A 25,919-nucleotide genomic window follows, 5' to 3' on the forward strand; every position below is an offset into this window, starting at 1 on the left:
AGCAAAGAGCAACAAAAGCACCTTTAGCATTTTTAAAACATCTCCCCTGGCACTGATAAAACATTGTCCTATTGGAAATATATATTGACAATAGCAAATGCATACATTTCTTTCTCTACCCAATATAATACAGCTGGTAATAAATGCTTTATGATTCCTGAGCAAACCCTTTTTAAAATTCTCTGCATTAAAGACGTTTAAGGGAAGAAATAACTTACCCAAAGCAAATGGAAGGCTCTGATGAAAGTACCTTCCATAGACAGTCCCATGTTAAAACCAGAAGCTTGTTATAAAGTTCTTGAGCTTTCAGGCACTCCCGTAAGGGCCCACAGGAGCAAGGTACTGACAGTTATATATTCTGTATTTTATCCTACAACTACCAGCACATTTTTGATCCCTCAATGAAAATGGATTAGATAACTGTGGATCTTTAGGGGGTACAATTTTCAGAGAATTATAGTTTATTTGCAAATGACCCCTTTATCTGAAGGGGATACTGTTAAGATGCTAAAAGGACTTCTTTTTAGATGGTAGTAGGCAGTGGAAGAGGACAAATTTTCTTAAACCTGTACTTCTCCAAAACCTGAGTGTTTACACCAAAGTAAGCCTATCCTAAAAATGTAATACTTTTTAATTTTACTTTTTACTGATTATTATTATCGAAGATGTAGACACAGATGCAACCACAGGATGGAATGTCAGCTGCTGCACAATCAGAAAACAACTTTTATGGTAGGTATTCTGGATTTAGCCTTTACAGGGCTAGCTTACTGAAAAATATGCTGTGTCTGGGGAAAACCTAGAAGAAGCCAAAGATTCTCCCTCAGCCTTTCTAAATGAAAACATACTTGTTCGTAAGCTGACTTACATTTGATTTTAGCTATAATTCCCATTCTTGGATGTAGTTTACCCAAAGATAGAACTCTGTGGGTTATTTTGAGAGCCCAGCTGATGGTTTACATATTAATAGTTTTACGCTGCTTGCATAATCAAAGATGCATTCATAAGCCAAAACAATGCTTTCAAAGTGACCACAGGGAACTCATCTCAGATGCAGCAAATCCAAAATGGCAGCCGCAAGCTAGGGCGGCCTGGCCCTGCGGGACACTTGCACAACTGCACTACACGCAGATGCCACCACTTAAGACCTATTAAAAGGATTTGTGGTATGTTGAGATCAGAAGAGAACATTAGAGTCGTGCAATACGGTCTACTGCAAAAGACAGACTGTAACATTTCAACACAAATTCCTGCACATTCGTTATGCTGGACTGAACAATTCCTAATTAAGACCCATCGTTCAGGAGGTTATCCAACTTTGACCTGCAGGTTGCAACTGCTAGAGGATTTGCCCTCAAAACGTACCTTCCAAGTTCAAAAGCAGTCACCTTCTCAAAGACTGCAATTTACATTCAAAGAAAAGGAAACTTGACAGCACTTGACCTGTCCTGAATTTTTCTTAGTGTAAAGTCAATGAAATACTTTTGAACATAAGAACTTCCTTCCAGTCTCTTGAAATAACTGTGTAGAAGGAGAATTTCAAGGGTTGGAAGAATTACAGTATGTTAAAAGAAGAATTTGGTCAGTTTAAGCATGCTTCACTAGACTACCACTAGTTTTGGGGGGACTTATTTAACTTTTGTATCTTTTGGATGTGTTTTTTGTTTTAAAAACCACTTCTAAAAGGCTTTTCTATAAAGCTTAATGTCATGCCAGACTTATATTTCTTTCTTTTAATAGCAGTCATGTAAGAGAATTAACAGGGTGTTTACGTCTCTTCCCACATGATAGCTGACAAATTACATCCCTTCAGTTTTATTTCTGAGGCAGACCAATACATGAATTGCAAGTTGTGTATAAAGCATGCAGTACTCCTCTTGGTCAGTGATTACGGATGGACCCAGCCCAATAGGCAGAGTGCAGCTTATTTAAAGCTCTGGCAGAACTGGTAATCAACCTCTGACTGTCAAAATACAATCCCACTGAAGAATAACAATGAGAAATGCATGAAGACAACCATTTTGATATAGTTCTTAGAGGTAGGTTGATCTAATTAATACTGTCAGAAGGAAGAAAAAGCTGGATGGACCTGGCTCCAGTTAAAACCCAAAGAGCATTTTATTATCTAGCTTGGGCAAAGGGGCCCTGTGGAATACAGCAAGAAGAGGAATATGTAGTAGCTGATTGACTCAGGAAACATTTCTGTATATTTAGAAACGACTAGACAGTGGCACATCAACACCATCTCACATTTCTTACTTTTATATAATGGAAAACTGTTTACTTCATGTATTTTGAAGGGATGTGCTGCGATTAGCGCAGAACCCACCTTCATCCCACTGTGTAACAATGCTACTTAATAATATAAACTACGATACAGACAGTTACCTTAGCAGATTTTTCCCCAAATTTCTCATAATACAATGAAATTAACACACAACAAAAAGGCTTGATAACGGACTGAGAAAAGCTGCTAATGTTGCAGTTGTCTATCTTTCCTAAGCCTACAGACATTTCAAAGTAGCTTGAGTAGAAATATGAAACAAATGAGTAAAGTTTTTATATACATACAAATCATTTAAGCTTCCTTCCTCTCCCCACCTCCCCTCCTTTAGGATACACTTAAGCATAAAAAATTGCTTAGAGCCCTGATATACTACTGCACTAGCAGGTTTGGCTCCAGAGGCTGGCTCCATATCAAACCCATTGTTAAAGAGCATAATAAAAATAAAAATTACTTTATCAATTTAAATAGAAGTTTGAATGATTAAAACAACTTAACTAGCTGCTCTTTTAATATGGGCTACTTAATTTTTTCCCCCTCACAGAACCTTAATTCTCTTCCTCTTTCCCTTTAATCCCAACTTTGAAGGCATTCATTAAGAGTTGTCTAATAAATACAGGCAAGTCTCTGCAAAAGCATCAGAAAGAGAAGCCCAGCAGGAAAAGGGTACAGGAAGTACTGATGCTTGCAGCTAAGACATACTAGAGATACATATATTTCTGAATTATAAGCAATTTTCTTTGTATCAGAGACTCTTGTACAAGTTTTGTTAAGAAATCAAAGCTGAGATTGCAAAATAAATAGTAAAAGGCAAGAATCAGCATTAAAGAACAACATACAAAGGGAAAAAATAAACCAAACATGCGACTTTGTAACCTAGCTACTGCTATTGGTACAGTCATGGTAACAATAAATTAGCTAAGTGTAAAGAGAAAAACAACTTGTTTTATGTTTTGTTCATTTAAAGTAAGTTTTCCTATACTAACAATACTAACATGTGCTGTTGTCACAGAATGGATTGGGTTGGAAGGAATGTTTAAAGGCCATTCAGTTCCAACCCCCTGCCATGGGCAGGGACACCTCTCACCAGACCTGGCTGCCCAAAGCCCTGTCCATCCAGCCTGGCCTTAAAAACTTCCAGGGATGGGGCATTCACAGCTTCTCTGGGCAACCTATGCCAGTGCCTCACCACCTTATGAGTAAAGAATTTCTTCTGAATATCTAATCTAAATCTACCCTTTTCAGTTGGGCTAACACTCAGGTCAACTGTCCCACAAAAGGAGCAGATTACTTGAAATAGTATAGCCACATTCTCTGTTTACAGTAAGCGATATTATCTACTGGAAATATAATTTGAGGCTATAAATTTTGAAGCAGACGTGACACTGCCTAAATAACACTGAAAAACCATTCTCTTGCAGGTTTTTATTTCCTCACTTCAACGTTAACTAGCCTGTTAATGAAATCAAGACCTCATCCTCTGAACTAGCTCACTTAAGACAAAACGTCAGCAGGTCTGACTTTCTATATACATATGTCACCTTTTAAATGTTTAATATGCCCTAAAGTAGTATTTTTGCATTTTGTTTCTTTGATGTAGTAACAGATGTACTGTTTTTGTTGAACTAGGCTTTGTTCTTGTCATTGCTGTCTCCATAACAAGGCTCTTTGGGCATGCTTAGAAGAGCAGGCAGTATTTCTTAGTTGCAAATTTCTAACCACTTTCCCTAGTGGTAGCTACAAGAGGAAACCTCCATCATTGTCTGCTTTCATATTCTCAGTACAGATCTACCTTGTATTGTGAATCTTTGTCAGACCCGTCAGAAACAAAACTTCAAGTCAGAAAAATGGAAATATTCAAGCTTGTCTGGAAAAAAAGTATCATGTAGCTGAAAACTTTTAAAGGTCCATTATATGCACACAACACACAACTGTATGCAAGTATGCAATCACTTCTAAAGTTTTGTTTAGATGAAGAAGATTCTCACTGAAAAGCTACCATAAGACATTTAAGAAACTGACAAAGCTTTCTTTCAGCTATTAGTCTTCTAGGGCCATTCAGGAAGATGAAATAACTGTATTAAGATGTGCAATGAAAAGTGTTATTAAACTGTTTGCTGCTGGTTGAACAGCTTAATACTTAAGCCATAAGCCTTTCAGCAACACTGAAGAAAACCTTACCAGTCCATTAGTATGATTACACATGTCCCATAGAGGTATTAGTGCCAATGTAACTCTGGAACCATCTTCTGTTGGAATCTGGTTCTGCCGTGTCATAACAGAAGAAACTGCCCATCTAGAAAAATTAAAAACAATAAAAACATTAGGTGGTCGATGCTGAAACATCAATATATGATTGCCTGCAAACCAGTCTGAAGCAGTCATTTACACCAGGAGTTTCCAAACTTAGTTTTCTTACACAACACAACGACTTATAACAGCAAGAGGTAACATGGGATAAATCAGCAGCTCCAGGGATTCCAAGACATGAACACAGACCCTGAATTTCCAAATCAGGATTGTGATCCCACGCCTCTTCTGCACTTTTTGCAACAGAATCGTATCTTCACACCTCCCAGACCTCAACCAGGACCCCCTCCCATGTCACCTTGCACTTCCTCAACCTTTTTCTGCACACATACCTCTCACCACATATCCCAGACCTGGGGTCAGCTATTTCTGCAGGCTTCAGAGTTCACAGCTACTGCGCAGCAGCAGTAGTTCTTATCTATGTGCAGGCTCTTGCAAGAGCCAGGTGGCATTTTCCTTCTGGCTCTCTAAAGAGCTCACACACTACCTGAACTGCAAGGCACTGTCATCTAGTGATGCAGGCATATTTTGGTAAGTGCTTCTCTTCAGTGCAGGAGCTTAGCTCAGTATCTGTAAATTTTCTACTCATCAGAATAAAGAAATGGAAAAAAAAAACATTCAGATACCCAGGTTAAAATAATAATTAAAAAGAGATAATTTAGTACTGACATAATTCAAAACTTTTCTAAGGCAGGTTAAGAAAATGAAATGCCAGGTACTTATTCAACTACAGGAATCCTCAGAAAAGCTTAATATTTCAATACTTTCTATACATTCCCGAATTTCCAATTTTATTTCGCTTCAGACAAAAATATTAAATGCGAGAAAGAAGAAATCTTAAAATTATTTTTTTCTTCTGGTGCTGTTCCTTTTTTCAAAAAGCACAATAAATATATGTAGTACAGCCAGAACGTAGTGAAATTTTTAACTCCCCAGACTCCACTGCTAGCAAGTATTTAGTATATAGAATTAGACTTTCAGAAAGATCTTTCCAGAAGGACTCCAGATTGCTTAGAAAGATACTGTCAACTTGAAGTTTACTTATCTTTTTTTTTTAAAATCATGTTAAAATTGTGGATAGTTCTGATATACAAACACCACTTGAAACATAACAGCAGCATAGTTCAGTATCTGGAAAATTTCAGTCAATTTCACATGCAAGTTGGCATGTTCCTCTGTGACCCTGGTAAGTGAAGTAGGCATGCTCTGGAAAACTCAGTTTCTTAGATTTACCCAGAAGCCTCTAATACGTCATGAACGCTTTTTATTTGTGCTATTTTAAACATTTAACAGAATTAAAGCTCTTACTATCTTAATTATTCTTATTTTTATCTTAATTATGTCACCCCCACAGCATCTCCAAGTGACACTCATGCTTCACATGCACAGCTTAAGCTCTCCAGTTCAACAGACACCGTAAATATTAGTTTCCACTACATGTTGGTAAAGCTTCTTAAAAAATAAAGTTATAAAAAAATCCCCAACCCCAAAAAACAAACCTCCTGCAACATGGACTGATTTTCTTAAAAAACAACAAATTACCGTACTAATCTCAGACTGTGTGTGCCAGTTGGCTAAATTAGCTGCTCATAATGACTATTCCTTTGTAACTATTAAAATCTGCATATTTATTTCACTTTCTTCTTCATTAAGTATATTAGTATCAAATCCTACATTTAACATTTCAATAACAATAGGGTTTTCCCACCAATGAAGCATTTCGAAGGCCCCACAATCCACTAAAAAAAAAAAAAAAAAAAAAAGAATTAAGAGACAGACCAACCTGTAGTCATCGTAAGTGAAAGAATCCTTTAAGGGCAGTTTGCTGGCATTGGGATGGGTCTGGGAAATGCAAGTTTCCGAAAAGGTGAAAAGAGGAAGAAAACAGAAATCAGAAATCAGTCAGCAGAATTTCATTATTTAGCTGCCTAACAGATCCTAACAAGAGCCAAATGAAGCAGGAGGCGTCCAGCCGCGCTACAGAGGGATCATCATGCTATTATGCTCTCATACATCACTGTCAACTTAATTTGTTGTGCCCAGCAGCCGCCATAAATCTGTTTCTTCATATTTCAAGACTGGAACCCACAGACATCGTACAAAAATAAAAAATTTAAGGTGGACTGAGCATGCAAAGGTAAACCAAAACACAGCTCTTGGTGAAAGGGCAAGAGAAAGAAATCAGACAGAAAACACACATTTAGGTTTCACCAACTCTAACAATGTCCCCTGTGTTAGGATCTTGGGAAGGTGTTTCACAAATGCAATAAAAAAATGACAAAATTTGCATTTCTTCCCCTATGCCTTTAAACGCTTTATGCAGTACAAGTTGCGCTACACCTCAGAAATCAAACATTAAAAAATTTGAATAGCTTTAGTGAGAAACAGATGAGATCAGATTAGAACAGATTACCTGCATCAACCCATCTACACGCACTCCGCTCTAAAAGTGGAGCAATTGCACTTGAGAAAGCATACTGTAGTTGCCATTAACATGCAAAATACTTAGATTTGAAGAAGGCTTTAAGAAGCTGTAATGCCTGTTACTTTTCCGACAAATTAACTTATCTAAAGTCTCACAGATACAGGTAGCTTTCAGCCCACGCACACACGCTTTAGAATTTTGTCCCAGGTCACAAAATGGCAAACCCTAATCGCATAAATTTTAATCTCCAGGTCCAATTAGGTCTTCCAGACAAATTGAAGTAAATGATCAAACGGCTACTCCAAAAGATACAAATGACTTTTTGCATAGCCCTGTCTCTGACACCCCTAACCAGAAGCTCTGTGTAGCACGGTTTGCTCCTCGCGAGGCATTAGCATCACAAGTGCGCGGTAATTTATCATCTCTCGCTGTAATGTACTTGCTGGCACCGTGCGCAGGACAGTAGGGGATGAGGTAAAAGTGGCTCAAAACCGTAAATCAATTAGGAAACAAAAGCTCGCGCCCAGCGCGCAATTTTAGGCAAATTATATATCACAAAAGGCTGCCAGCGGGGCGGCAGGTCCCAGGTGCCCGCTCTCCCTCCAGCCCCCCGGTTAACCCTGCGGATGAGACTAGCCGCTCGCTCGTTTATTATTATTATTTTTAAAGTCCTCGCGTTTGCCCGAGCCCCGGAGGCGGCGGCAGAAAGCCCCCGGGCTCGGGGCCTGCCCGGGAAGGTGCCGCGGCCCCGCGGCCGGCCACAAGCGGCGGCCCCGTCGGCCTCGGGCCGGCAGCGCGGGCTGCCCCTGCCCCCTGCCGGCCGAATGGCGGAACGGCGCCCGGCCGCGGCCCGCTGAGGGGCGACAGGCCGCGGCGACACAGCCGGCTCTCGGGGGTCGCCGCCGCACTCTGATACTCTTAGCATAACGTATGTGCTGCCATATGCCGAATTTTGGAGGTCTTGGCGTAAAGTTTAAGTTTAAAATGAGGGTTTTAAGGAGGTCCCAGGCACGCAAAGGGACCCTCCTCTCTGCCCGCTCCCGCTCTCCTCCCTCTCCCTGAACTTTCAAAGAACTAAACTCTTTCACAAGCAGCGAAAGTACAAAGGCACTAACTACAGACTGACCACAAAGGGCTCAACAGTGCAAAAGTGATTTCTACTTCAAAGCAACCAAACACAAGGCACACGCAGCTCCTGGTCACACTGCACAGGGAGCACCGGCCAACACGCTCAGCCCTGACTCGGAGCAAATACCGATATAGTCATCTCCAAAGCAAAATCGGTATTAGATCTAATTGAATGATTTTTCTGTTCAAGACATCTCACGACTGCATATTGTGCCGAGGTTAATCGCTCACTTGACATAAATAGTCCTTCTGGAATGACCTGACTTGAACACGCAGCCCATGGGCACCCGTTCTGGGTGCCACCAAATGCTCTGCATCCCTCCCCTTTTTTAAGTCCATGAAACTCAGGGACTGCCCATATATTGGGACAGTCCAGACATAATTCATAAAAAAAACACTAGTAAATTATGATCAGGGATAAAATCAATGGTCTTATAATAAAAAACACAAGCCATAATAAAATCCTGGCATACATAATTACCATATTTATAGCATGCTGTGGTACGATACACTAGCAGCTATTTAAAAGTTAAGATGCTCTAAGATCAGCATATTTGATCACGTTAGATTTCTGACTTGGACTATGTTAGTACATAACTTAAAAACCCTATAGATTACAAGAATCTGAAGACACACAAAAAAGAACAATATTCTGATTAAAAAATTGATTTAGTATGCAGCTTCTCTTTATAGTCCCTTGGTAAAAATGAAATCTCCCTAACAAACACTTAATAAAACCTGTCAATATATCTAGAAAGAAAAATGACACAAATGCATTAAGTATTAAATACCCTTGAAAAAAGTCACATATTCCATGAATTTTTGATGTACTATCTTGACATTAATGTAAAACCTTGATATTTATAATTGACAGATATTTAATAAAGTATAGAAGATGTCTGCTGCATAGCATGCAAATTGCTCAGGCTGATCAAAAAAGATATAGATGTATTTAAACTAAACAAACACTTAATACATAAAAAATATTAGATCTAGCTTTTAGAGGTTTACATGGCTGGATCTCTACATATTATCTATGAAACGTGACATTATCCACTACATGAACCCTAATTTTAACTTACTACGGCTGTATGAAGTAGTTCAGAAAGTTGGGAGGGGAAAAGCTTTAAATAAAAAATGGGAACATGAAAATGTGAATATATTCATTTAGATGCAGGTCCTGACATTCTACTGAAAGAGTTATTATAAAGAACAAATACCATCTATTTAGTTACCCTTTCTGTGAAAATATTGTCAGAGCTGGCAATCAGGGTGATGACCACTGCAAAAACAAATAGTAGCATGCTGAATTTCATTTTCCTCCTGATGCTGCTATTCCTAAAAAAAATAAAAAAATAAAAAAAATTGCTTCTTCCCTTTCAGCATTCCAAGCTTTCTTTGAGACATTTGGAGGATATCTCAAAATAACCAGAAATATTAAAAAGTAACAGTGATTGCTGCCAGATTGTCTGCAGCCACTGTGGAAAGAGACAGACTGTTATTCTAGTCACCTAAAACACTATCAGACTAGAAGCCAGTTACGCAGTATGGCAACCGGATAAAGGGAGGAAAAAAAATCCCCAACAACAAGAAAAAAGACTTTTAAATATTTTCCTTTCTGGGAAGCAGTGATATCCAAGGGCCCACATCTCATGTTCAGTGTCATGAAAGAAACTGCAACTCCTGATGCCCTCAGAGACGCCTTCACGCTAATTATTTCTTCACCATGTTTTTGGATAAACTTTACAAGATTAATGATTCTCAAATCTCAACCTAGGTGCTAGGTCACTCCTCCACTTTTGAGAAGACTTACTTTTATTTGGACAGGATGAAGGATTCGATGTGGAAAGGGTGGGTGCCTTTCAAGCTGAGAAGCTATCACTTCTGCTATGCAGCTTACGAGGGCATTAGCCTCCTGTACAAGAATGAGCAGACCATTAGAGGCTACTACTCCTTACTCCATTCAGTCATGAAATGCCAGAGCTCATTTATCAGAGCTCCTACCCTCAACAAAGGCACTTCCATTAAAACAAGCTTAATATCTGCTTGTTTACTGAGTGATGCAAAGTACAAGTCCTATTACTGTAACATGCAATAAAATTTCTGGGTAAAAGTTAGAGTTTACGTAGTGTTAAATTTGTGTTCATACGTACAATACTAGATGTGCTGGGAAGAACGTATTTTGGTGTGACGTCATGTTGGACAGCATACTTCTTTGTACTATTATTACCATTGTATCCCCCAAGTAAGAAAAAAATGAATTGCTGGATGTGATCAAAGGTAGTGTTTTGGTTTTTTGTTTGTTTGTTTTTGAAAAGACATCTCTAAATTGAGGTAAGCTGGCTATCTGAGTCACCTGCTACTCCACTGTAATATGTAACTAAAAAAAGTCCTTGCTTAAACCACTTTGCGTCCCATTTTTCTGCTTTCTAACTCAACGCTATACACATGCCTCAGGTTGTGGCAGACCCATTGGTTGGTTTAGCGTGTTTGTAGACGCAGAGATGGCTGGATTTCTGTGAAGAATATTTCAAGTACTCACAAGTCCAAGGAAAAGTAGTGGGCAATCTCCACATCAATATTACTAAATCAGATTTCAATATTCTCAAAAACCTCTTGTGTACCGCTGAAGTAGAGAGAGCTCCATTTCTATCTTGGGAAAGCATCATACCAAGTGTTGGGATTATATTGAGGCCATCACTCCCCACCTCTGCAACCCCAACCCCCAAAACACTAAGGGTACTTGAAACAAATTTAAAGCCAAAACCAGCTTAAGCTTCCACCTTGTTAACTTCCATTCCTTTGAACATGAAGCCCAAGGGTTTGTTCCTTTTGACCAAACAATTTTTTTCCTCCCCCTCTTTGCAGCTTCCCCCCTCTTTCCAATGTACTCATTAACATGGGGAGATTTCGTTATGAGTCTTGTTGGATGCTACTTGATGGTTTCAGGCCAATGTGTAGGTGTATGAAAACACAAACACACCGCACACACACTTTCAAGGCCAGAAGCAGGAAGATCTGTCAGCGTTTGCTGGTAACTGTCCCTTTCCTAGCTCTTGAAATCCTTTGAAGCAGCAGCCTTGAAGAGAAACTCCTCTCTGTGGAGCCGCTGAGGCTTTAACTGCCCTAAAGCGAAGTAAAATAAAGAATTCAGAATGGAGGATCCTAGGGATCTACAGGGACACAAGAATTCTCTTTTTCCATTGGACATATGCTGCCTAACCTAACGAGGGAAAGCCAGTTCACCATACAGGACAGGAGAAATAAAACAAAGATTTTACTTTGTAATAACATCTTATAACTACAGAGGTATGCTTTGGATTTTTCAAACAGCGTGATTCATTAGGCACAAGGAATTACATCCACAAACGTATGTTGCTACATGGGTTTGCTAATGGAAGGCAGATCATCCTGCTTCGCAAAACCTAATCTTAAAATTAAAGATGTGCTACAGAATTGAAACTTATTAAATCTAAATAACATTCTTGCTTATTCTTTATGTCAGCAATTTTTATTTACTTTCTGCCAATATACACAAGAAAGCACTGTTCCACACTATTATGGGATTCGTGTAGCGGAAGCAGACTGGAATGACTCCTCCTGGTGCAATGGAATTTAACTGCACAATCCATTTTTTTTTTGTACCTTCTACCTGCAAAAATTGTATTTAGTCAATGAGACCTCAGTGGCATTAACAGACAGCTTATATCACAGCAAAAGCTACTACCACTAGGGGCTGAAGGACTGACAGCCCACCGCATATGCGAAGTGGACATTACCTTTTGGCTGATGGAACATGCAGTAAGCATCTTCAACCAACTGCAAACCAGTATCCTGCCCGCAAACCTGTCACCTCCTTTATTAAATGGAGGAGGGAAAGTGACTCACTTTAAAGTGCACTTCTTGATCACTCTGTTTACAGGATATTTCTTTATCCAGAATTTTACTTTCCCCCAGAAAAGAAGCCACTCAGATACAACACAATTGAGTGACCAAGTTTTCTGTACCTTTTCCTGTCCTCACAAGATCATTTAGAGCTGAATGCAGCCCCACTAGCGGCTGAAGGAATGAAGGAGGAAAGGATGAGTGCTGAGACTGGATATGTTTTGCAATGAGGCAGCCCCCTAGCTGCTGCCCTGTCCCTGTTCACATTACAGAAGGATGCACCAGGTCCGATCTCCTTTGGTTCCATCCACTCATGAAATACTAATTCAGTGTTGATGTTGAGCCTCAGATTGAGGGATTTTGTCAGTAGTTCTTCATGCAACTACAGTAAGACAACTACAGACCTTTGTGAGGAAACCCTTTACTCTGCATGCGTACTGGGATATATCATATACTCTTTAGGTTCCTCCTGAGGTCCAAGGTTTACTTTACTCCTTCTCTTTAGTGCAACATGATGCTTCATGCACAAATTCATCACAAAACCCCGCTATTAATTCAGGGAATCAAAAACCACAAATAAAGTGCTGTATGGAAAGCCTAAAATGAAGTGCTTTAAGAAGACATGGACACTGCTTCCTGTTCACAACCGCTCCCCTTCTAAAGAGTTTCCTAACAAGCGTTGATATTACACAATACGGCCAATGCTCTGCTCCCTGTGAATCAACTCAAGTTTACAGACAAATCCTACTGGGTGCCACTTGGTGGAAGCTTGGATCATGATGATCTTGTAACTGAGGTACTGCACCGCAGGAGTGACACTTCATATGGGGCAGGATGAGTCCTGCAGCCAGATGTACAGGGACTGCAGTGCACACACGCAAAGCTAAAAACTTATCACTTCCTCTTCAACTCACATTCAAGTGATCGTACAAGAAAATAAACTTTGGCTTACTTAGCAACATATCAATCTCCTACTGTGTGGAGTATTAGCACTGAGTCTGACTGAAGAGGATAATCCACTTTGTAATTTAGTTAAATTACTAATTTTAACAAAGATAAGTCCCCCGTATAATTTTGCAGTGCTTAAAGAATACATCCTTTGAGTATTCCATTCTAAGAAACATCAGCTTGTTATCATATTTTAAATTTATGGAACATTTGTAACTGCTGTTATATCAGGAAAAATATTAAATCTGCACAATAAGTAGAAACTTTATATGAAAAAGTATACTTCTAAGTGCGTGATGATCTCTTGGTGTCTACTGAGGCACTCACATTCACAAAAGACACAGACGACATCTCTGGGGATAAACTCAACTGCCCCAGAAAGTGCAACTCAGTTAAAAAATAAAAATAAAAGCAAATAATAGAAAAGCAAACAGACAAACCAAAAAAGCTCTCCATGCTATAGGCTGTAAAAACAGATGCTTATCTGCATTCTCAACCACGAGGGTGGTTGAGAACCCTATCTTAAAAAAAAAAAAAGAAAAAAGAATAAAGCCTTTAAAGACCATAAGACTAACAAGAGAATGTATTATTCCTCCCAAATGTGGTTTAAACTGTGCAGAAACAAATTTTGCTTAGTGCTGGCATACAGACTTTGAAGTACATCTCTCTTTCTCTAGAGGAAAGAGGGCATTTAGGCTAGTGTAAATGAATGCAAACCATACAGAATATAAACTAAGATCTAATCAGGAGGTTTTAATTTAACAATGAACGTCCAAAGAAAGATGATATCCACCTCCAAATGAAAGACAGTTTTATCTTGTCTGTCCTTGTCCAAAATTTAAAACATTCCAACTGTCAGAAATAACAGACACCAAGTAGGATGTGCCTGAATTTCGATCTAGGCCAGCATGGTCCAACTGGCACCCATGGGCTGAATCTGGACCACAGGATGCCTCCATATGGCCTGCCACCTTTTCCTTGGAGGAAATAGGGAACAGCTGTTTGAGGAGCAAACGCTGCCCCAACAGCCAAACACCTCCTCCTGTGTCCGGCTGGCTCAAAGCCCAGAGCTGTCGCCGTGTTCCAGTGGGAGGCAAGGAAGGAACGGGGGAAGGAGGAAGGAGACCTCCTACTCATACAAGGTCTTGAGCTCTTCATTTGTCTGACAGAGACACACACGAGCCAGCAAAGCATGTAGCTGCTTCTCTGATGGCGAGGAGAGGACACAGGAATGGCTCAACAAAGCCGTAGGAACTGCTGTCATTGCCATCATAGCCAGGGGTGAGATACACCAGAAATAATAAGAAAACAGAAAATTGGCCCATGTTTGCAAAGCCAAAACCACCTTACAGTAGATACGCTAAGTGGTACAGTACAAGCATAGTCAATCTTCAGTTTGCTGCCAGCAAAACAGATTAATACAATATTTTGGCCCTTACGGAGAGGAAAAACACAGAAAGGCATAAATATATTCCATCATTAACTGTCTATTGATTTATTATTGATCAAGCAGAACAACTCAGCTGCTGAAATTTGGACAAAGCAAATATAAATAGCAGTGCTATCTTACCTCTGTAACTGCCCACACAATGAAATTTTAAATCTCTCCTAAAGCTGACATTTATAGCAGACAGGTAAACAAAAGGGAAAGATATAGAATTCACAAGTGCCTTTTTTTTTCCTTTTCCATTGACACTGAGACTACTTCTGAAAAAAAGCTATTTGATTGGTATGGCAATGAGTACAAATTAAGTGAGGGGAAAACCAGAGTTCTGAAGACCTACCTGGTCCACGATCAAAATTGTACTCTGCTTCCAAATACATTTACTTCTGACTGCACGTTAGTTTAACTCTTTAGAAGTATTCAAATATTCTGTATCTATTACATCAATTTATAGCTAAAAAACAACTTCCAAACATTTCAATAGAGAGTTCTAAAAGGCAATACACTTGCCTGCATTTAACTCAAACATTACTTAGCACAGGAAAGTTAAATGGTGGTATCTTGCTGGAATATCATACCCTTGTTGGAATAGTATAGATTTGAAAGAATAGAGAGAAATAACGCAAGACTGGCATAAGTCATATTGAAAGTATCACAACTTTAGAAAATGGTGTCACAAATAAGCTAGAGATGTGATATCTCGCCTAATATACCCGATATTGAAGAGCCAAATGTGACACCAGATTTAAAGACGCTAAAATATTATTTTGAGATCTAGAACTTACTACTTTAAAGCCTCCTTACTAAAATAAATATTCCAGTGCCCAACAACTACTAACTACGTTTTGGAGTTCAGTCACGCTAAATCAATTAGCCAAATTTTATATGAATAAGAAATCAAATTTAGTATCTGAGCAAATGGGATTGCAGTCTCACGGAGATTAAGTTCTGTCCAACAGTGCAAACAAACAGATCAAAATACCTCTGGACAGATTACTGCAAGGGGTTGCATTCACAGTGGACCTACAGTGTAACACTTTCACAAGCACTATCCAGATGTCAATACATACTGCTCAGAAAACTGTTCCCAGTCAGCAAGTGTTCCTGTGAAATGCTTGGTATAATACAAGCTACAGATACTACCCAGCTGTATTACAAAAAGAGATTCTATTAAAAGGAAAAAAAAAAAAAAAAAAAAGGTGTGACTCATGGGGCACATCCAGCTTCTTGAAGAACAGTAGCTTGACTGAGGCAAAGAAAGCATTAACTCATTTGCTCATTAACATTGTGAAGAAACTTAGAACTGAGTGAAAAAGAACTAAATTAGTTAAAATATTACTTAAGTGCTTCCTTTCTCCAATCAGTTTTATTCTGATTTTTATTAGTTGACAATTCTTCTTTATTCACTGATTTTTATGCTACTTCTGTGCAAAGTTAAGTTGTGGAAAGAAGATCCTGTCTCTGGCATTTCTCATAACATTAACTTCAACTGCTAGGATGCACAGTATGCATGAAACACATCTCAGTTTACAGGTTAGTAGGAAAACATGCTTCCTGGCTACATTATCATTTCTTTTTAATCAAAACAGTTTAACAAGTTAAGAAGGCACACAAAATTGAAACATGACTGAATTTATTCCATCTATAAGATAGAATCCTACATCTCTTACCTCTGTCATGTTTTAAGACAGTTATTTGCAAGCACCTGGACTTCGCCATTGCTTCTCACTTTATATACAGCTATTAAAAGACAGAGTTTTACAAGTTCTTTACAAACAAATGTAAAGTTTATATATTATATATTTGATATAAAGAGGTTTTGTTACAAACTAAAGTGTTCTGTTATGGCTTATGAGCTGTGGGTTTGAGCAATAGGGATTTCCAGCATTCTTCCACTCACCCGAACTCTACCAATTAGCTAAATGAGCTGTGGCCTTCAACTTGCCCAAGCTGAGCTTCAGAGTCTCAGGATGGTGGAATTTGGAAGGTACCTCTGGAGGTCACCTGGTCCTACCCCCCTGCTCAGGCAGAGCCACCTGGAGCAGGCTGCCCGGGATAATGTCCAGGCAAGGAGGGAGATCCCACAATCTCTCTGGGCAGCCTGTGCTGATGGTCTGTCATCCTCACAGTAAAAAAAATATTTCCTGATGTTCATAGGTATGTGATGTCCACATGCCCATTGCCTCTTGTCCTGCCCCTGGACACCACTGAAAAGAGCCTGTCTCCTTCTTCTGTGCACCCTCCCTTCAAATATTTATACACGTTGAGGTGGAAACACTCCTTGTAGGGCAGCCCAGGATACCATTAGCCCTCTGTGGCAGAGAAATTGCTGGCTCATGTTGAACTTAGCCCTTGGCACGTTCATGTATTGCTCATGAAGTTCCTGTCAGCCCATTCCTCCAGCCTGTTCAAGTCCCTCAGAATGGCAACACAACCCCCTGGTGTTCCAAAACCCCTCCAAGCTGTGGATGATCAGCAAACCTGCTGAGGATGTGCTGTGCCCATCTGGCTGGCAGCCACTCACTGGCAGGATTCCCCAGGGCTCAGGTCGAGGGCTGGCTCTGTTCAGCGTTTTTATCAGTGATCTGGATGCAGGAGTTGAACGTATCCTTATCAAGACTGCTGATGAAACTAAACTGGGAGGTGCTGCTGACTCCCTGGAGGGATGAGAGGCCTTGCGGAGGGAAGATAGATGGGAGCACTGCCGATTAACAACGGCATGAAGTTAATTCACCAGAGGAAAATACCGGGTGCTGCAGCTGGACGGAGCAGTGCCGGACCCAGACACAGGCTGGGGGGCAGCTCAGCAGAAAGGGACCTGTGGACGCTCGTGGCCAGCAGGATCAGCACAAGCCAGCAGCGTGCCCTGGCAGCTGAGGGGACAACCTGCATTTTGCATTAAACCCAGCATAGCCAGCCGCTCCAAGCAAGTGATTCTCCTGCTATATTCAGATATCACGGTGGTTGAAGGCCCCCATGAGGGCCAGGCCCTGCAAACATAAGACTACTTCTGTAGAGGGTCTCATCTGTAGGTCTCATCCCTTTCCTTCTCCTGATCAGACAGTCTGTAGCAGACACCCGCTACAATTTCACCCATACCAGTTTGAAACAAACAGCTAGCTTGTTAGTGCCCTTCAGAAAAACCTGCAGACCCCGATGGTCCAGAGACCACAGCCTAAAAATACTGTCCAAATTACTGTCTGAACTGCCATCCTTAACAGTCCTGCAAAACTGATCCTCTAGCCCAGGGCATGAGAAGCAGCTACACAAATACTACCTAACTACATACAGCTGGCTACCACAGCAAAAGTCATGCCAGTTAAAGGGCTCTGCCAATTTCAGACTTACCATATTAACACTTAAGGCATGTTAAAAGTTCACTGAAATCCTCATAAAGTTATCTTTTAGTAAGGCAGCTAATAACAGCCTCTACTACACCCTTAATGTCCCAAACAATTAAATAGTATTCTGGCAGTTCACCTGCTCTAAGAACACTCCCCATCTTGATGTCTTGTTTTGATTTACAAAATTTTCTCTTTGGTAGACTACAAACAGGCACCCAAGTGCAGCTGCAAGAAAATCACACAGGAAAACCACCACATATTCTTTTTAAAAAGGTTCAAACTTCATTTATTTTCTTTAGGAATATAAGCTCACTGTGAATGTCTGTAAACTATATGGCTCCCTCTTGTGCTTATTATACCACACTTCAGTGTACAAAAATTTTTTAGCATTAAGCCACAAACATTTGAGCTCTGTTCACCTTTCAGTATGCATGCGATGCCCATAAATGCTGATGGAAGTCACATACATACCTTGCAAGGGAAAAGAAAGCCTTGCAGGTTACAGAACTTTTCTTTGGAACAAACTACAAAAACAGTTTAAAACTACGGGTCTTCTATGATGAAAGTACTCTTTTGACCACTCGCTGTATTTTGATAGCAATGCAGAGGCCAAACACACCTTTAAAGTACATCTGCAAGAACTTTTAAATGTTTTTTAGTTATCAAATTACATACATTAAGAAAAGTGTCAGTGTGGTTTATACATCCTGGCTAGCATGCTCAAGGGTTTATTTTTGTCTACTCAACATCACACCTGTTTCTGCTTATCAAACCAGACTACAGTTTAGCTTGCAACAGCTGTGAAATGCATAAATCTGCCTGTTCTTCACGTGTATCTGGATTACTCACTCTGAGAAAGAGAACTACAGTGTTTTGAGAAAGCCACCATTACAAAGAAACTAGAGAAATAAAACAGACCAACGCTTGTCAAACAGTGTTTAAATCTGCACATGTATCAGAGGCAAAATTATTTTAATAATAGTCTAGAGATCCTACATGGAAAGAAAATGAAGCATTTGAATAAGTGATTTTTAACCCCTTTATTACCCCAGTCATTAGAAACAATTTGCAGAATAAAAACGCTGCAAAGTATTTAAAATATTTTAACTTCACAAAGTAATCCCCTTTCCAGTGTCCCCACATATTAGAAAAGCACCTTTCATTTTAAGGCTCTAATTGTTTTACTTCCTGCAGTAGAAGAGCTATCAAGAAAGCAAACGTAAGACTTCTGTAATGTAAAAAAAAGGTTATCTGTAAACGTTAAAAATATTAGCCTGCGTACCTGAAACAGAATCAAAATCCTGATCACGAGTCAGCTTTCATTAAAATACTTATTCTAATGTAGTAGTAGTAGTGAATGAAATGTCACACAAAAATCTAACATTCACTTTCATACAGCTTGCAGAGTACTCTGCCTTTCACAAGAAAACGGTTTTGCTTTGCCTTTTCATTTATATGATTTTTTTCCCCACCTCTTTTTGCATTTCCATATGCTCATGAATTTCCTAAAAACACTACCCTTAGTGTTAATATTTTGTAGGTCAAGTTTATTTATAAAATAATGAGTGCATGCAAGATGATACCAAAATTCATTCATTTTTTTTCCTGAATAATGAGAAACGATACTTTTTTCTCCTAAAACAAAGAGGCATTTTTTCATGTGCTCTTTTTCTTCAGTGTTTCAAAACTTACAAGCTTTTATTTTTGAGAGCAGAAACAAAGATCGAGAAGTCTTAAAACTTCCATAGGTTTCATCAAAAGCATTGTTAGCAAGTACCTAGTCCGTTCACTTGACACCCCTGGAGTCAGCTGAAGTTTGTATCTTCCTAATGTGACATTTACTGAATAGCAGTAAAGAAACTTTCAGCTGAAACTAGTTACCTAGCTAGCAGTGCTGAAGCACGGCACTAAACCAGAACGCACCTAAAATTTACCTAGACCTTATTACCACTCAGTTTATACAAATTATATCAGTATGATCTCTGTTCATACGGACATTCAGTGTGAAACGATAACGACATTATACAAGGAATAAAAGTATTTGTCAAGAGACAAAAATATCTGGTCTAGATTTTTGGAGCACAAGCAAATGTTTCACATTTCACACTGTATGTTCCACAATTCATATGAAAGACAACAATACAGGACTAAGCACTTCCTTGGATGTACTAATATAAAGCTCAAAGAGAAGAGCACCATTTACTTAAACACTATTCCCACCAAGGTTTCCCATTGCTGCAGATCAAACTGAACTAAATCACCCTAAGCAACATCAGAATACAATAGCTTCAGTTGGAAGGGACCTAAAAAGATTTCATCCAACTGTCAAACTACTTTGGGGCTGACCCAAAGCTTAAATATAACATGAAAACCGTTATCCAAATGCCTTAAACGCAGACAGGCACAGGGCATCCACCACCTCTCCAGGAAGCCAGTTTTAGTGCCCAACTAGCCACTTGGCAAAGAAGCTTTACCTAATGTCTAGCCTGAACCTTCCCAGCATAGCTTTGAACTACTCCCTTGTGTCCTGGCTCTAGATATCAGGGAGAAATGATGAGCAGCTCCCTCTCAGTTTCCCCACCTCAGGAAGTTGTAGAGAGCAACAAGGTCAATCCTCAGCCTCCCTTTCTCCAAGTTTAACAAATTCAGTGTCCTCAGTCACTCTTCATAGGATGTAACCAGCTCTTTAACCAGCTCTGCTGCCCTCCTCTGGACTCATTCAAGTATCTTAAAATCCTTCTGTAGTTGTGGAGCCCAGAACTGATTGCAATATTCCAAGTGAGGCTGAACCAACACTAAATACAGTGGGAGAATCACCTCTTCTGACCAGCTGGTTATGCTGTTCAATGCACCCCACAATAGATTTTGCCTTCTTGGCTGCCAAGGCACACAGCTGACAAATTGTCTTCCAGGAGGCACACCATACTAGTTTCCATGCAGTTGCTAATATAAAACAAAACAAGCTTTTAATACTCCACACTCATTATCATGTTCAACAAATCGCCATCATCAGAGCTCTAAAGATGGTCTACTCCAAAGTCATCTCATGTACATTATTTTCTTTGCTCAAATCTTTTTTCTAATTACTTTTCTTTTCTTACTCAAACATTCTACAGCATGGCTTTTGATGCTGAATATGAATTATTTAGTGAGACATTACTTTGATGACATTAGCTTATGTTTTATACAAATTATTTTTGATTAGCTTTAAGACACAATAAGAGAAATAGCATGTATTTGCTGTCCTTAAACAGATTTTCTGTGACAAAGCTTTCATGGACACAAAATGTTTTGTCAAACATTTAAGCTGCTTTTCACTTAATAGACATCACATGCTTCAACTGATGTTACACTACTGCATTCTGTAAACATTCTTCTGTTCTGCTTGCACCACCTCAGTATCAGTTTAAATGTATTCATCGATCATTGGGAAGAGGTTCTGAAATACTGGACAGTCAAAATCCAGCGTACCATTCCAGATCTCATTTCTCTGCAAAACTGTATTTCAGCTTTTCTTAATTAACGTTGTAACTGCACAACCTCTCACACTGACTAATCCTGCTACTAGTGTCATGAAATTGATGGAACTAGTCATAGTAATAGTGTACTTATCTGAATAAGTTTTACTAGGGCATGAATAGCAGTTAGAAGATTTAGATAATGTTACACAATATTATGTTAACAATGCTTTAAAAATAGTACAGCTATTCAGGGGTAAAGAAATATAAAAAGATACAAGAAAGTTTAGTAGTTCTCTTTTCTCAGACAATATAATTTGAGAAAAAAGTGAAGAACTGGAAGATCAAGTGTGGCACACAGCAAAAGCGGAGAGTTGTCTAAGTTACCCTTTCCTGTGAAACTTGGAAGAACTATTTTTCCTTCCTGGTATAAAGCCACTGTTCCTACCATACTCCTTGCCTTGAAGCAAAGAATCTTACTTGGTGTTTACCCACTATATCAATGACTTTAGGTTGTGAAAGGTGTTCCTCCATTCCTCATGCCCTCACAATACTTGGTAACTTGAGACTGTGTTTGAAACATTAAGTTGGAATAATATAACTTTTGTTGACTTTAAGAAGTTAACAATAATATTATCATAGCTCCAAAACTTTAAGGGAGAAAAGAATTGCTCTATGCCTTCTGACCTCTCCTATGACCAAAATAGTTGTATCTAGACCACCTGCTTGTGGAGGTTCAGCACATAGTTACATATTTTTCACATAAATTGTGCCACAAAAAGCTTTGGAGGGTTGGGCATTGAGCACAGCCTTGACAACAACACATCACCATTTACATAACCTACATCAATTATGTCTATATGTAAGTCAGAGTAACAGTTCTCTCTTAGAAACTCGATTTAAATAATTACTTCAGAGAATGATGAGACGTTCGCATGTCTCAAGACTCCCCACACTCAAATTGTAATCACACGAGTTTATGTATTTAAAAGCAATCAAAATCATTGTATTAAATAGAAGAGAAAGCAACAGTTAAGCCACAGTCGTTGAAAACACAACATATGCAGTGTTCTTTTCTACATCAATTAACAATTATAATTTTGCTTTGTTTACTGAAAACTATTTTTTCCCCCAAGAAATCAAAGAAACATAAGTTGTACAAGATCTCTGGAGGTCATCTATCCCAATTTCCCCACAGGCAAACTTCTGGAGTCTGGCTACCAGTAGGAAAAACTGAAAACAATAATTGAACCACCCTTTTTCACCCTTTCCCCAGCACCCTCACTGTCTTCCTTAACAGATAAAGGGCTTAAGTGACATCTTAGTAGCCCTCCTCTGCACTTGCTCCACTTTGTCACCATCTCTTGTACTAGTTGGCCCAAAAATATACAGTATTCCAGGTAAAGCCTCACCAATGCCAAACAAAGGACAGTAATCACTTCTCTCAACCAGCTAAGTACTTTCTTATATATTCATAAGCTTACTGAACTGTGAAATTTTAACAGCAGTTCAAAAAAGCAGCAGGAAATTGCTTTAATGATTCAAACCTTTAAAGAGCAATACAGTTTCTCTATTATTTAGCATCACTGTTTTCATACCCTCCTCAATAATCATCACGAGAACAACATAAACCATACGCTACATTTAAGATCCTTACCTGAATAACTTTGTAGAAATAGGCATACTGTCGAGCTGTATTTTTATATTGACTAAAAACATCATGTATGGCCTGAGTTGACTGAAGATACTGTACTTCATCTTCTTCAAAATAGAGTGGAGTATCATATTCATTGGGGAGAGTCTGGATGTAGGGCAGCCAGAAAGAGTTGGGGTTGGCTCGCTCACAAAGTAAGTGGAATGCCAATGTTATATTGCCCATAGCTTGAAGAATTCGATCTTGAGAATACAGGGAACCTGAATTAACCCAGAAAGGTGAGGTGCTAAATTAACAGCCCGTGGAAAGTATCACCCTAGATTCAGTTTAGATGAACATTGTGACATGTAACATGTAAGAATTTTCAAATAAGAAAAAAAGGTTTTCAGGTTTCTAAAATATTTGGCCACCCACATTGTATTATGCTGCATGTTATTTGATAGAGTAAATGCCTCATAAATTATACGATGGAAGACATGAAGAAACTAGAGCAATACTCTGTGTCTCAGAACATCTCACCTCCCAGTATTATAAACAGCATAGTACATTATACGAGCTATGTGTTCAAAATAACACATGTATCTGGAAGATATCTAGTGTGCTCAGCCAGGAAAAGAGGAAAATTAAATTATTTCCACTGATGCTTTAAGCTTCTAGGTATTCCAAACCTGATGGTGAGGATGATAAGCAAGTACTGTGGTACAGCTGATCAAATAAAGAGACAACTAGCACTGAATGATCCCATACATAGCTTCTTGTTAAGGACTTCCTTAAGCTCTTACCTAATACTGAATTTTTAGCTGACTCGACTGTCATCAAGAGTCTTCTAGGAACCCACAGAAACAACTCTTCAGCCTACAGAAAGAAAAAAAAAGTATAGAGGGTCAGTCAGCATGTATCTGATGTGCCAACCATCTTAAGCATACATTAACATTAAATTCCAGGGTTTTTCCTTTTTAAATCAAAAATTATTTTGAATCAAAATTCTTCCTTCTCTTTCACTGCAAGTTAAATATATTGTGGTAACCAAAGTGTCTAGATCTGCATTATAAAAAGCTTAAAACAAAGATATTTGTATTACAAAACAGTGTTTCACTTTGGGATTGCCAACATGTAGATGGCCCACACAACCTCAGATCTACAACATCTATTATACTGCTATTAATTATTGATCAAATATTTTCTCCCAGTACAACTATTTTCATATTGCCCCTTATGATTTTAGAAGAACTGTTCAGGATTTTGATTCTCATTAACTGGCACTGCTAGCGCTATTAACTACATGCTACTAAAGCCCTAGAACGAATACAACATGCTCAATTTTTAACATTTTTCTACAGTAGCTAATTGCCTCTTTCCATCTCCTTTTTACAGATAAGAAACAGCTGCAAAGAACAGCTTTACATGCTTACCTGTTGGCAAACTGTGTACATCTATATTCTTCACCTAAAGAATGTAAGATACTCAGTACCAAGGCTTTATTTTGTTTTTCTTTTCCTCCAAATTCACTAGAAAATAAGTACCACAATACCTCTAGGAAGCAAAAAGACCAGTGCTTTAGAAGGCACTGGGACGTGGAAGAGGACAGCTATAAAAATCAATGTGAGAGGGCTACATCAGCGGGGTAAGAGTACTCTGGTGATTAGGTAAACATTATGGGAAAACAAGGAGAGAAAGAGATCAATAAATTCATAGTATTATTTGGTGAGAATAATACTCAATTTTATTTCTCAAGTACAGACTTTGGAGTGGTTTAGTTTCATCAACAAAGGGGGAAGGGAAGAAGAACATTTCATAGCTCTGCAACTACATTCCAAGCATTTTCTAATCTAGTCAAATGTTCACATGCTTACCTTTATCTCTCTTGTTGCTTTCAAACCAAACCCCTCCTCCTCAAAGTTAGCTATTTCAAAACCCTCCGTGGATGCTCCATTTTCAGTTGCCCATTTTATCAATTCAGGGAAATAGTCATCTCTTTTTCCATCAAAGACAATAGACAAACCTGTATACAGAATGTATTAAAGACACAGGAATAAGAGAAGAAAGATTAAAAAAATATATAAGCACATGTAAACAGGTATGTGTTATCCTATAACAGTTATCCTTTGAAGAAGCTGAGTGAGAACTGGTCTTTGTTAAGCATTACTTGATAGTAGACAAGTGTTATACCCAGTCTTCATCAAATTAGATACTCTGCAAAATTGGCTTACCTTAAAAACACAACCATCTAAATAGAACTATGATGAAATATGAAACACCCCTCCTCTTTCTCTTTTAAATAAGAAAATAATGAAAATATTTCTCAGCTAAATATTAATAATAAATGCAATCACCACAACGTGCTAATACAGATACAAGAACCCATTTAGGAGCATGTTGAAATTTCACTAACTAAGCCCTGAAAATGATAAGCAGATATCAAGCTCCTCTCACGCACAAGGCACTTAGCTTTTTCACATAGCATATGGATATGCTAAAATAACTAAGAACTGATCATCCTCCTGATATCACAGAGCTCTTCCAAATTCTTGACACTGATTCTCCAACAGGCACGCGGTCCTACAGTGAAATCACAAGTCTTACTCACTTCCTCAGCTTTCTCTTTAACCTTCATCGGATTTGAACTTATGCATTATGGTTCCCAGCTATACTCAGTCATCCTTCTATACCTCTTTGCCTCTAAGTTCTCTTCAATCCAAACTCCAGCGTCAGATCACATTAAAAGTGTCCAAACACCCCTGGTGTTCAGGCCATTTTATGAGTGACAATATGCAATCAGGAAATGGCTTACATGTGAAGTATATATTATGAAGTAAATATTATCTTTTGGTTAGGCATGGCAGAAGCGAGAAGCATGACAGCAGCCCTGTCAAGAGAGACTTGGGGGTTCTGGTGGACAAAAGGCTCAACATGAGGAAGAGAAGGCTCTGGGAGAACTTACAGCAGCCTTTCAATACTTAAAGAGGTCCTACAGAAACAATAAAGAACTCTTTGCTGGGGTAGATAATGGTAGGACAAGGGGGAATGGTCATAAACTAA

At 38.9% G+C, this 25,919-nt stretch overlaps 1 protein-coding gene across 2 annotated transcripts in view; it reads right to left on the reverse strand.

The window, feature by feature from the left end:
• SETD3 (SET domain containing 3, actin N3(tau)-histidine methyltransferase) overlaps positions 1–25,919 on the reverse strand; it is a 57,629-nt gene that overhangs the window by 9,133 nt on the left and 22,577 nt on the right. For both annotated transcript variants that reach the window (XM_084521483.1, XM_084521484.1), the window contains 5 exons: positions 24,734–24,882; positions 23,663–23,735; positions 22,884–23,140; positions 6,378–6,436; positions 4,466–4,580 (listed from right to left, as the gene is read on the reverse strand). In XM_084521483.1, coding sequence (XP_084377609.1) covers positions 4,466–4,580; positions 6,378–6,436; positions 22,884–23,140; positions 23,663–23,735; positions 24,734–24,882 — 653 coding nt within the window. The remainder of the gene's footprint in view (positions 1–4,465; positions 4,581–6,377; positions 6,437–22,883; positions 23,141–23,662; positions 23,736–24,733; positions 24,883–25,919) is intronic.

Source organism: Aythya ferina (genome assembly GCF_964211825.1).
Source record: "Aythya ferina genome assembly, chromosome: 5".
NCBI lineage: Eukaryota > Metazoa > Chordata > Aves > Anseriformes > Anatidae > Aythya > Aythya ferina.